The following is a 13,117-nucleotide window of genomic DNA, read 5'->3' on the forward strand; positions in this document are numbered from 1 at the left end:
GAGTACAGGGGAGAGCTACAAATTACTAAGAATGAAATGTTATTGATAAGCTACAATTCTTTCAATAAATTAAGGATTTGCTCTTCTTCGTTTAATGCTTGCTTCATGTGATCCAGGAGCTATGCTTCTTTGTACACAAATAGGGAAAAAAAAGAAGAAGAAAACAGTATGAATAACAAAACGTATCAGTACAGTAGACAGAATATGAAATCACAGTGCCTATATTTCACATCATTATGATAAAATACTTGGCAGAAGCAAGTGTGATAAAAGATCTAGAAGGTAACAGAGCATTAACAAGAAAGGAGATATACTTGGTCTTTTGAGGAATTACTTCATTAAAATCCACATTAATGTAAATAAACTACAAGTCTAATTTCAGAGACAAAATCAGTAGACTGGCTTTCTAGGTATCATCTTACTTTGAGGGAAATCATTGGTCTTGCTATGCTGTACTCATCTGTCCAGCTTTTGTTGAGAACTCAAACCCTGATGAAGCATAGGAGAGACATTTCAAACAAAAGGCAGTCATTCCTTCCCTTGGTTCTAAACCACAGAAGCAAAGCATGGGGGAATGGACGCAAAAAAGGGAGGCTGGAGAACAGTGTTGAACTCATCGTCCCAAAGGGCCTTAACTTCAGGGACAAAAATGGGAGCACCATGACATCCTTGTGGTTAAAGAAAGTGTCATTTCATAGAAAGAAAATCAAACTCCTACTGTATACCAGTATCCTAAGAGTGCTTAGATTTGCTTAAGTCATTACATTTTCCCTAGGTTACAAAACTATTAGAATCATGCAATGAGCTAACTGATCCTGATGGCCTTACATTAAGTAATATGAGAAATGCTGTGTATACTATGTGTAGCAATATCTTGTTGGCCAACTAATAAAAGTATTTTAAAATATAAGATGTTAATATTTAAATAATCACATGAAGCTTTATTTACTGAAACTGAAAAGCAGAAATAAGAAAGTACTTCTCATCTGAATAAAACTCAACTCACACAAAGTGAAAATGTTTAAACATTTTAATACTTATTTTACTCAACAAATTTGAAAAGTGGCCTGCAAGTATTTAGTTCCCAAATAACTTTCAAACTGAAGCAATAAGATCTAATTTTCATTGAAAGGTTTAATACTCTTGTAATGAATGTGGTTAAGAGTTCATATATAAGAAAATATATTGTGTTTCTAATTATTAAATAACACTAAAATTATACCAGTTTTCAAGCTAGAAATGCTTATCATTGAACTGTTTACAAAGTAAGGCTGGTTTCAAAAAAGTAAAATTACTTTCACCCTTAAAGACACACCGATGCTCAATTTTAATACAATTCATAACCCATGTTATATGCTTAATTTATTTCTAAAAACTACTAAGAAGATATATTGAAAGAGATGAAAAGACCAACTCATAAATTGACAGCCAGGGCTTTGTAAAGTGATCACTGTTTTAAGAACTCCAAAATTCTGATAAAGTCTACCACCTGAATATTTTTTGTTAATGAAGTTAAAATGCATGTAAAATTAAAAAAAATGATTGATATTTATTTATTAGGTTATTTGGAATCTGATCATGGTGCATATATGAGAATGAACGAATAAATCCTTAACCCACCAGTATCTGTTTCTCCAGTTGGCACAACCGCTGTGAAAGTATGGTGTAGATGAGAGGATGATACTGTACCTGATTGGCTCTGGAGGTGGTCATGGGGTCAGATGGAGAGGACTTGGTGGTAGTTGGGGAAGATGGCAATGTCTGGGAACAAAGCAGTTCAGGAGCAAATCAACGTTTATGAGCCTTAAGCTGATCATTAAACAAAACAAAACGAAATAAAATGTAATATAACGAGAACAAAATCCTATGGACAAAGTTTCCACCTAGTCGTTCAGATTTAATGGAATTTAAGGTCAACTGAGTAACTAATATATGTAAATATGCATGCATAAGCATGTAAAAATAAATTCATGACTCGAAATCATGGTGGTGACTGATAGGAACTCACATGAGTGCTAAAGGCAGCCTGCCCTTATGCATGAAGAGCAGTCCCATTTCTTTCCCTCTAATTTGCTTTGGGGAAAAGAGATGTCAAAGAAAATTCAAGAAATTAGATGAATAAAATTGGAAGAGCCACTTTCCTAGCAATGAATACAGTCGGAGATTTGAAGAAGTGGTGAGATGAAGTTTACTTTGGCATAAAAGTATCCACCTACTTAATATGTTGAACATCACCAACAAGCTGATTCCACATGAATTTAGGGATCCATACATAAAAGCAATTTAATTTGTAGTTCTGTGTTCTTAATATCACATTATCTTCTAAAATATTAAATTTTAATATACTTAGAGCCATCTGAAAATGTAAACATTAACCTCATTAATAAACATGTTAACTGACAGCATTCTAAAAATTATCATTATGCTAAATGGTACATTCAAAATAAAGGGTATAATATGTTGTACATCATCCACCTATGTTCAAAGTAACCACAAGATACTATGAGCTGATTTTTCTGTCCATTTCTAAGCATATGATAAGCTACAGAGAAGTGTTGTAGCAAACTGTAGATATTCACTGAGTCATTCACCCAGACCTTTTAGAAACCTTTACTTTCTAGCAAGGCAGTTCAGGGTTTTGTTCAAGTGTTATATTGTGCTTAACATATAATATGACCAGGAAAGACCTTTTAAAGGAAGTATTTCTTAATAGGCAAATAGGATAGTTTTGTATAGTTTAGACAAGCCTGTATGTGTTACTTTGTTATATGCCTATCAGCTTCTGATATTTGAGCAAAGACCTAACTTAGACGTTTGCCAGTGCAAGGGAAAGTATATGAATATGTATGTGGGCAGATATTTGTGTTTCAGGTGCCAGAACTTTGCAATTTAGACAGAATAAAGCAGTTCAGAATAAAATCAATGACAAATTGGATCAACTCACTGACTCCTGGTAATACCATCAAACTACTTGCACAATCAGGCTATGCTTCATTACTTCTTCCCTTAAAGTATTTTCTTTCTTAAAACCTACAACACCTAGAAAAGTAGTTGGCCAAAGACTTTTTCAAGCCATACTATCTCTCAATTTCTCTCTCTCTCTCTCTCTCTCTCTCTCTCTCTCTCTCTCTCTCTCTCTCTCTCTCTCTCTCTCACACACACACACACACACACACACACACACACACACACACCCTGGAAAAGGTACTAAGTCAGGGGTGAACCCTTATGAAGACTTAATAGCTTCAACTCTTTTATTTTCTATTTTGGCTTTGCAATTACTTCTTGTCATTCTCCTAGAAAAACGTTACTTTTCATCATTGGAAGTCACTTTAACATGTATTTTCTTTTCCATGCAATGATGTGCTGAGGCCTTGTTAACATGATGGATGCTATTGTTTGCTGTATGTGTTCAACACTAAAGTTTAATTTTCTCAACCTCAGTAAATGACATGGGATCATAGGAGGGGTCACATACATTTAAACATCTGTTCTGTATAAACCTCGGGCCAACACTCAAGTTCATGAATAAATAGATGTTAAATCTAGAGTCCCTTTCTCCCATTATAAGTTTACTCCATACTAAAACCAGATCCTGAATGTCCATGTTCATTAAGATAGAATGAATCTGAAGTACTGGATAATATCTTGTTGAGATACAAATCCTCATGAGGTGTTTAACTAGGGCAAAGAGGTAGATGTAACAGCAGCAATATGAGGCTCAGATTTTATAATAACTTAGATTCAGATGATCTATCAAAATTTTATTGCTATTCTTTAGGATTTTCATATATTCTTAATATCTATTAATAATTGATGCAGCTCATATTCATCAAAATTGTCCTTAATAATTTGGTTGCTTTCCCTTTCTTCTATGGATGAAATAAATAATTTAAAACTCTGAATTATATTTCTGTGCTTTAAATATCTTGAGGTTTTATCATTAAGCATGATGATTAAATAAGTTACATTTTAATATTTTACGTAGGTGAGAATTAATCAAACATGTACTACAAAGGATATGGTATTGCAGTATCGCTGCAAAGACTTAGTGTATTTTCTAGGGTGAAATATTTGATGTAATAATGACAGAAAAATGTGACAACTTTCCTAGCTACTACTCACACAGATCCTTTGAAGCACAAATGCATCATTTTTATAATTTGCAATAATAAATATATGTGAGGCAGTTTTCATTTCAGTTGACTTTTCAAATTCGAGAAGGAAAAACTGCCCTAATAAACAGATGAATATGAATATATTACAATAGTGCCTTTAGTTTAAAGGCTCATATTAATTAGGCCAATGGAATAGTTGGACAAATTGTTCTTAGGTCCACAGATATGGAGGAAAAACCCTTGTAAAGTGTTTTGATATAAAATATAGGAGTACAGTGATTTTATTAAGAAAATACTTAAAGAAAATATCAACTTACTGTGCAGTTATTAATATATAGTAATTATAAAATGCTACCAATTAAAATATTTTGTAATATGTAATTATCTGACTATCCCAGTAACACCAATATTAAATTTGTAATGTATACCATTTGTAAAGCACATATTTTATTATATATATATATATATATATATATATATATATATATATATATTCAGTTTCAAGTGGCTTTGAGCCCTGCTTCTCCCCTTCTCCTTTCACAGGAGAAGTCTTTTTACCTATATTACTTGGATGGCTATTCAACAAGTCATTAGATTCATTAGGCTGAATTACTTGTTACAGAAACGATTTTTTTTTTTTTAAAGATTTATTTATTTATTATATGTAAGTACACTGTAGCTGTCTTCAGACACTCCAGAAGAGGGCGCCAGATCTCGTTACGGATGGTTGTTAGCCACCATGTGGTTGCTGGGATTTGAACTCTGGACCTTTGGAAGAGCAGTCGGGTGCTCTTACCCACTGAGCCATCTCACCAGCCCACGATTTTTTTTTTTAAACTGAGTTTCATTATATAGTGTTGACTGGCTTGGAACTTGATAAGTAGACTAAGATGGCCTTGAACCCACAGAGATCTGTGTGCTTCTTCCTAAACAGTGGAGTCTTTGAAATATAAAGTCTTTTTTTTTTTAATATCAAGATTTTTTATCACTAGACCTTTTGTAAAATATTGGTGTAACTAAGCTTTAGAGAATTAAGAACTAAATGTTTTAAGAGAGTATATGATGATTTCTTGTCAAAATGAGTTTTGTTGGTCCAGAGATTATTCCATAAACAAACTATACAGCAAATGTGGCTTTCCTTCTAAGAATTCTATAGCAGTATTTTTCTAAGGACATGTAATATTTACAGGGAAACCACCAAAAGCAATGCGCAACAGATCTCAATTGTTCTCTTTATGCACATCTGCCAACCAGTCAGTTACTTTAGTCTACTAATCACAAGTTCCCCAAACTTTCAGTGTTATATTAAACAAGCCCTCCACACTACTCCTTAAGAACCAAATATTTAAATAGCAACTCTTCAATTGGCGTATTGATGAAACCCCGTCTGTCCACAACATTAACATTAGTCTATTGGTCTATTCATATTTCTCACCAGTAACAATGACTCAAAATTTGGTTTGTTTTAAGCACATAAAGAGTAAAGTGGCGCACGCCTTTAATCCCAGCACTCAGGAGGCAGAGGCAGGCGGATTTCTGAGTTCGAGGCCAGCCTGGTCTACAAAGTGAGTTCCAGGACAGCCAGAGCTATACAGAGAAACCCTGTCTCAAAAAACAAAAAACAAAAAACAACAAAAAAAAAGAGTAAAGTGCATCGAAACCTTCACTTTTAAAAATAATCTTAAAGATAAATTAAAGGAGCTCTCCCAGACAATGAGGAATGGAGGAATGATCTTATTAGTCTATAATACTCTTCAATGTAAGGTCTTGCTAATCTGTCCCCTATTGTACTTAACTACCATTAATTTTCTCTAAACATTAGTACATATATTCCAAGTCAGTCAGTCTTGTTACTAAAGAGCTGTGGCAGCCTTCTTTCCAGTTGCATCATATCTCACCCTTCTAAAATGGGCTTTTCCCTGACTTCCTTGCCTAAGTAGGCTCCTCTGAGATTTATGGTACACTGTTTACACTATACCTCTAGAATATAAATATGCTTTCATATTTTCATAGGGTAAGCAATATTACAGAACAGAATAGTATCAAGTACAAGGGGTATAATTTTGTATATTTTGTAATTAAGAAAGTATTTTAATAAATTTATGTTTGAATAAATATTGTTCAAAAATTGATTAATTTTGCCAACTTATGACCAAAGTAAAATTTGGGGCAGACTTAAAAAAATCTAGGTATTTTTTAAATGTAAGAAAATTCTTCAAGTTTTCCTAGCTTTTTCCTCAAAAAGTTGGATTTTAAAAAGGATCCAGAATTCCTGTCCTGTAGGGGGACTTTTGGGGTGAGCATGCAGGAAATTACACTCTCATAATGCCACCAGTCAAGAAGGAAAGGTGCACCTGGATAGAGTATTATGGTTTATAAAGCATATTCAGTTAGTGACTTGTATCGGTGAACACAATGTAGGATATAATTTATTAGAAATCCACAGCACGGGGCTGGTGAGATGGCTCAGCGGGTAAGAGCACCCGACTGCTCTTCCGAAGGTCCGGAGTTCAAATCCCAGCAACCACATGGTGGCTCACAACCATCCGTAACAAGATCTGACTCCCTCTTCTGGAGTGTCTGAAGACAGCTACAGTGTACTTACATATAATAAATAAATAAATCTTAAAAAAAAAAAAAAAAGAAATCCACAGCACATGGTGAAGAGTCATCACTTTTAAAATCTGATTTGCTGAGAACTACATTTGAATTCTGATTTTCACTACAAATTATAATTTACAATTTAAAAAAGTAAAACTTTAAAACTGTCAACCCAAACCAATCAACCAGGATGTAATAATATAAATACTAGTAAAATTCATAATTTTACTTTAGATCTGAATCTGTTTTATGTAAAAGATAGATATTTGGCTCCAATATTTTCTTAAGTACAATTTTATTCTGTATATAACCTTGTGTAGAATAATATTTGTAATTAATACTTGAAAAAATTACTTTGTGGACTGACGCAAAAGCAAATATATGTCACTTGTTATGAGCAATACTCTTGGCAAGATATCTTCAGATTCTATGAATTAAAATTCAAACTTGTAAGCATAAAGAAAACCACTTTTATCTATTCTATGACTAAATAACTTACTTTATGAATACTTATTTTATAGACTGAAGCTGGCATTTTTCCTTGTGAATAAAAGCATAGCTATTTAAATTATTTGACAACTCTTTAGATCATGGTTTCATATTAAATATTGAATTGGTGTACTAGACACATAAAAAGTTAAGCAAAACTGCAATATAGAGCACAAGATGTAACTCTGTAGGAGGTCAGAAAGACATTTCTCCTACGGCTTTAAGAAACTTGCTATGGGGTTTACACTGCACAGACAGTGTGGGTTAAATATGCTGCCTGAGCACAATAACTGCTTACTTCTGGGTCCCTGGCAATGAGTTACTCTGTTACTCCATCACTGATTACATGAAAATGTAGTGTTTAATAATAATTTTAATCCTATGAATATTAAGACATGTAAATGAGTGTGAGTATATGAAACTAGATAAATCAATATATCTTAAATACAATAAAAATTAAATAGGGCAAACAAAAATCAGCCAAATGCTTTAAAATTCTGGTGGGGTTCATCAGTCTACATTGGTCCCACCTGTGTGAGAGCAGTTCAGACTTCTACAACCATAGCTAAAGCTAGAATTTTAATGATTCAGACTACTATTTGATGGTACACTGTATTTGTTCCTACACAAGTTCTAAGAGGAATCTTATATTATTGTCTACACACAGTTTTATTCTATTCAAACTACAATCCTATGTCTATTTAAAAAGAAAACATCAAAATGGTTAGCTAAATGTTTGAATGTTTTCATAGATGATACAGCCAAAAAAGGGGAAAGCAATTGGCTGGGTGACAGTAGTAAGAAAAGAGACCAGATACTTCAGTGCTCCTGCAGGACGTTTCTAGCCCCACATGATATGTTGCATCTAGACATCTTGTTTTCCCATCTGATAACACTGTCAAGTCAATGTTATTTGGAATATGTTCTATTCACCTAGCATGGATAAAATAAGCTCTTCAAACTACTAGATGATTATGAATAAAGAAATACTAGGATGTAGAGCTTTAAGGTATTCGGATGCTGCATGTGACCATAGGGAAACATTTTGATATAGTTCTGGAGTAACAGAACTATTCAACATTGATGGAGAATCTTGATATTGATCTTCATATGGAGTAAGGGCTAGTTTCTTATGGTTTAAATAAGGAAGTACTCTTGAAATAGGCTATTAATAGATAATTAAATATTAGTCTCTAATTTGATCATATATTTTCTACTTATAGATTTTGAAGTTGATAGATGATTAGTATTATATTAATCTAAATATTGATAAAATTATGATAGAGTCGTAATACTGGTTAACATATTTTCAATTCAGAAACATGAAATTAATAGAACTTTCAGCTACATTTCAAATTTATTACAATGAAAATAAATTTTCTGTTGATTGATAAATAATAATACATTTATTCTAAAATAACAGTCTGTTCATAATAAAACTAAATCACAAATTAAGTGGCTAAGTAAATGGGCAAAAAAGTAGACAATAATTAGGAACGTAATTCAAAATATTTATGATAAAAGAACCTGCAAAATTTAGCAATGCCATGTCCCTATATTATCTCAAGAATTACTCTGTCTTAAATTTTCACAATGATTTTTCTCTCAAGAAAAAAATTTCTTTACAAAAAAACCCTATACATTAAAATTCAACATTGGACCTTTATAACAGATATATAAGCACTACACATGTGATACAAATGCAATAGCTGATTTATAACAAAGAACTGAACACTAGGTATACATGACTTATACATATGTGCTGATAAAATGTTAAACAAGACAAATTACCAAAACAGGAGTCTATATGTAATAACTATACTGAGAACGACAAATGTCACTAAAGTTGGGCATTGGAAATGCTGTGAATATAAATGTCATTTCCATTTTTCATAATTTATTTAAGAAGTCTTATATTTTAAACAAAATATATTTCCATAAATTAATAAAACCTGTAGCTAAATACTAGCAAAAAGCCATCCTAGGCATCTCAGTGCCTCCTAGTATATCACTAATCAATGTAAAATTAATCAATATATTGATTTGCCAATTGAAGGCTCCAAAAGTCTTCAAATTCTAAATGACAATTTTAGGTAAGTGTAACCAGCTTCCTGCTAAGGCTAAACTGTTTCCTCTGAAAGGAATTCATACTACACTGTGGATAGCTCTCTCTGATTTCCCAACTAAACACTCACTTGTTTGATGCGATCAGGATTAACGGTGGTCTGAGGTTGTAGGATACTGACTGGTTCTGTCTTGGCAACATTTTGGGGCATTTCTCGAATTTTTTCTGCAATGAATCCATGAACTGCATTCAGTGCTTCAATTGTTCCCTGGATCAAGCAAACCCTCTCAGTAGTACCTGCAGACAGAAGATTTATTTTCAGAAAACATTCCTTTTCATTTTACACTGAAAAATTATGAAAACAGGACAGCATAACGTTACTAAATACTGTAACACATGTGGCTCTGAAGTTCTAATGCTCAGCTGACATAAAACTAATCATCACATCTGCTTCAGTTTTAAAAATGATTTTAGAATTCACTCCAATTTTTTGTAGTTTAAAACAGGTATTTGGGTTCCAGAAGAACCAAAGATCCAGAGATGCAAGCACATCACTCATTTCTGGGGATAAACACACATGCAGTAATCATGAAAGGCCTTGGAGTTAGAAACTGCAACAGACAGAATCTATGAAAACACCTTTTAAGGAGCTCAGGTTTTGTGGGTAAATCATAAACGTATTGAATACAAGAACAGATTCCAATTTTATTGATGATGTATTATAAAATACAAAATATAAATGGGATTTAGATGTTCTATGCTGAAGTATAGGGATTTTATGGACATGCCTTACAGACAGGACGTGAATAGTAAATCTGAGACTGACCCCAGCAGGTGTGTCTTACATAGCAGCCACTTCCTCACTGAATCCAACCAGCACATGACTTGCAAATCAGAAAGTAGTACTTTCAGAGCCTTTGTATCCATGCACTACAGTTCCCATTGGTCCCAGCACTTCAAAAATCAAGTCATTCTGTACATGCAATATTGTAAAACTGCTAAGGTCCAAAACAAACAAACAACAATCACCAAGAGTTAATGATGCTTTAAGGACCAATGTGAAACACCTTTGTCATGTCTTAGAAACATATTTGGACACAATTAAGACTATAATTATAGAAGTATATCTAGTATATTTTCATATTTTAATCAATAAAAATTTGAATTATGAAAATACATTTCCTCAGTTTCAGAGAAATTTCAGGAGCACTTAGCTTCTTTTTAAGGCTGGATGGAGAATAATGTGATCTGTGGATTTAGGTTTTCCTGTTTCTATTCATCAGCTTTAGTTATTCCTGTCTATACTGATGCATCTTTGAGTCCTAGGGTAAAACAATCTCGTTTATAGGGCTACCCAGGGGGCCCTTTACAAGACTGTATTAATTGTCTAGTAAATGACTAGGGAGGATTCCCAATCAATGCAGCTAATGCAAAATGTTATTCAGGTTCTCAGACCACACAGAACACAGATCGGATTACATCACCGCTTCCCGAGACACCACTGAGTGCCGTGTGGATGCCAAAATAGTCCAGCTGAAATGATGACTTCCAAAGAAAACCTGGCACCAGGTATCTACAGACTGTGTAATCTGGGTTATTCTTAGATTTTTGATTTGACACAACACAAGTCTGAGCACAGCCACCAGGGTTCGGCAGACTGTGAAGACCAACAGATAATAAATGGAAACCCCTGCATCCATAAAGAAACATGACTGTCTTAAAACAACGTTACACAATAGCAGGTACAAGGCCTTCTGAGGGCTACTGTTGCGTGTATATATACTGAGGATTGCCTGCATTACCGTCTTTCCCTTACAACATGCAAACAGAGCAGGCCCAAAAGGAAGTTGTGCTTAACATTAGCAGACGTAGCTGAGACTTTGTTATAGTCTTTTAATGCCTTTTCACTCAGGTAACACAAAGCCATAATTTTTAGGAGAGAGTTTAAAAAAAAAAGAATACTGTCAAATATATGACCAAAATGGTGTAACACAAATGAGCCTATAAATCATAAAAGTTGCTGGGTTGTGTCATTTTAAAGGCTTTTAGGCTCCATTAGTGTCTACGTTAAACTGCCAGTTATTTATCATTTTATTTGCTTAATGGCAGCATTTACTACTCTCTGAAATAGAGTACAACAAAGCTGAGAATCAGCTATAGGAAAACGCACACCCATCCTACATCATGCAGAACACAGCTGTACAGGACTTCTTCCAACCCACACTGCACGAGACTCGTTTCACTGCAGTGAGTGACTTCATGATGGCATTAGACTGACCACCCTTTCCTGTCCTTCCTTACAACTCCCCACTTCCTGCTCCCTTTCTATTTTCATATCATATATGTTGAGGGAATTTATAAAAATATGTATTGATAACAAGAAAGACCCATGGCAAAGAGCAACAGTGATGTCGAAAATGGGTTAAAATGTTTATTTCAAAGGCAATACCGAAAACTAAAAAAATACTTTTCTAAAAGAAGGTACAACTGTCAAGCACATTTACAGGAAAGTCTTCATACAAATACAGCAAGATATATTCTCCGTGCTACTGCAGTTTGGGGCTTGGCACTTAGAGCAGTTCCTGGATATGCTGCTACATGTGCACGGGGCTCCATTCCTCTTTACCCAGCACACATGCTACTTCCTTAAAGATGGAGTTCCTCTAGGTTCACTGTGCCTTTTATTTTGTATCTTTTCAGTGGCAAAAGAAATTAACATAATTGGAACAAGACAATTCTATAAATCTAATGGATAACAACTTAGGCAAAAATAACAAATAAGGAAAAATTGGATGAACAGTTAATGGGAAAATGTTCATGGAGGCATCAGCGTTTTCACTTGATTTCATGTCAATATTAGTATGAAGAAAAACCCAGACCCATACACTGATGTGAGGCAGGGCAAAGCACTGTACTGAGAAATGGCTACCCCCAAACAGCTGGAACTAAATTTAATAAAACAGCCATACATGATAGTTACAGATAACACTGAAAACTAAAAAACTAACCACACCAGCAGGAAGAAAAATTTCTTCAGGGATATAAAGACATCTATTGATCACTCATTCAGTTCCATTAGCAAATAAGGATTCTTTTTTATATAAGACATATTGACTTAAAGATATTATGATCAAACACAATTGAAAATTTGATTGGTTTCAAATGTAAAGAACTGTATTTGAAAGATATCTGGAGCAGTGAGAAGAAGCATACATTATGTAGTTATGTAGCAACTAAGGACCACTTGTAATTTGAACAGTTGTGATTATCTAGCACCAGGCCTGATAAAGCACCACTTCCTTAAGTCAGCATTCTTGAAGGAACTCTGTTACATTCCCTCCCTCCCTCCTCCCTCCTCCACCCCCCACTCTGTGTGCACACACGCGCGCGCGCGCACACACACACACACACACACACACACACAAAGTATATATAGCTAGTATATATTGCCTAGATCATAACTAAAGAAAACCCATTTATTTTAACCTACATTTCATCATGTGGCTTGTTACCTGTGTTTAGGCACAATGTGTCCATCTCCTCACATCTTTTCCAGGTTCCCCTCCCTACCTCCTTCTTTTTCAGAATTTTTTTCTTCTCCAGATGTCTCACCTCTATTTCCTGCCAAAGCTATAGGTCATAGGTTTTTTTTTTTAATTGATAGGTGAAACATTCATAAAGTACACAGGATAATCTCTCTACAGTGTGGTATCTTAGGGTTTCCAATACCCAGGCAACTCTTATAAGGACAATATTTAATTGGGGCCAGCTTACAGGTTCAGAGGTTCAGTCCATTTTTGAGGTGGGACCATGACAGCTTCCAGACAGGCATGGCCCTGGAGGA

General features: G+C 34.3%; 1 protein-coding gene across 5 annotated transcripts in view; it reads right to left on the bottom strand.

The window, feature by feature from the left end:
- Positions 1 to 13,117, bottom strand: part of Nova1 (NOVA alternative splicing regulator 1) — a 121,089-nt gene that overhangs the window by 15,760 nt on the left and 92,212 nt on the right. For 3 of the 5 annotated variants that reach the window (XM_029484825.2, XM_021179363.3, XM_029484824.2), the window contains exons 3-4: positions 9,404 to 9,570; positions 1,690 to 1,761 (exon numbers count right to left, since the gene is read on the bottom strand). In XM_029484825.2, the coding sequence (XP_029340685.1) occupies positions 1,690 to 1,761; positions 9,404 to 9,570 (239 nt within the window). The remainder of the gene's footprint in view (positions 1 to 1,689; positions 1,762 to 9,403; positions 9,571 to 13,117) is intronic. The other 2 variants (XM_021179364.3, XM_029484826.2) reach the window with 1 other exon arrangement.

The sequence above is a fragment of the Mus caroli genome, unplaced genomic scaffold (assembly GCF_978045245.1).
Source record: "Mus caroli unplaced genomic scaffold, Mus_caroli_1 scaffold_14, whole genome shotgun sequence".
NCBI lineage: Eukaryota > Metazoa > Chordata > Mammalia > Rodentia > Muridae > Mus > Mus caroli.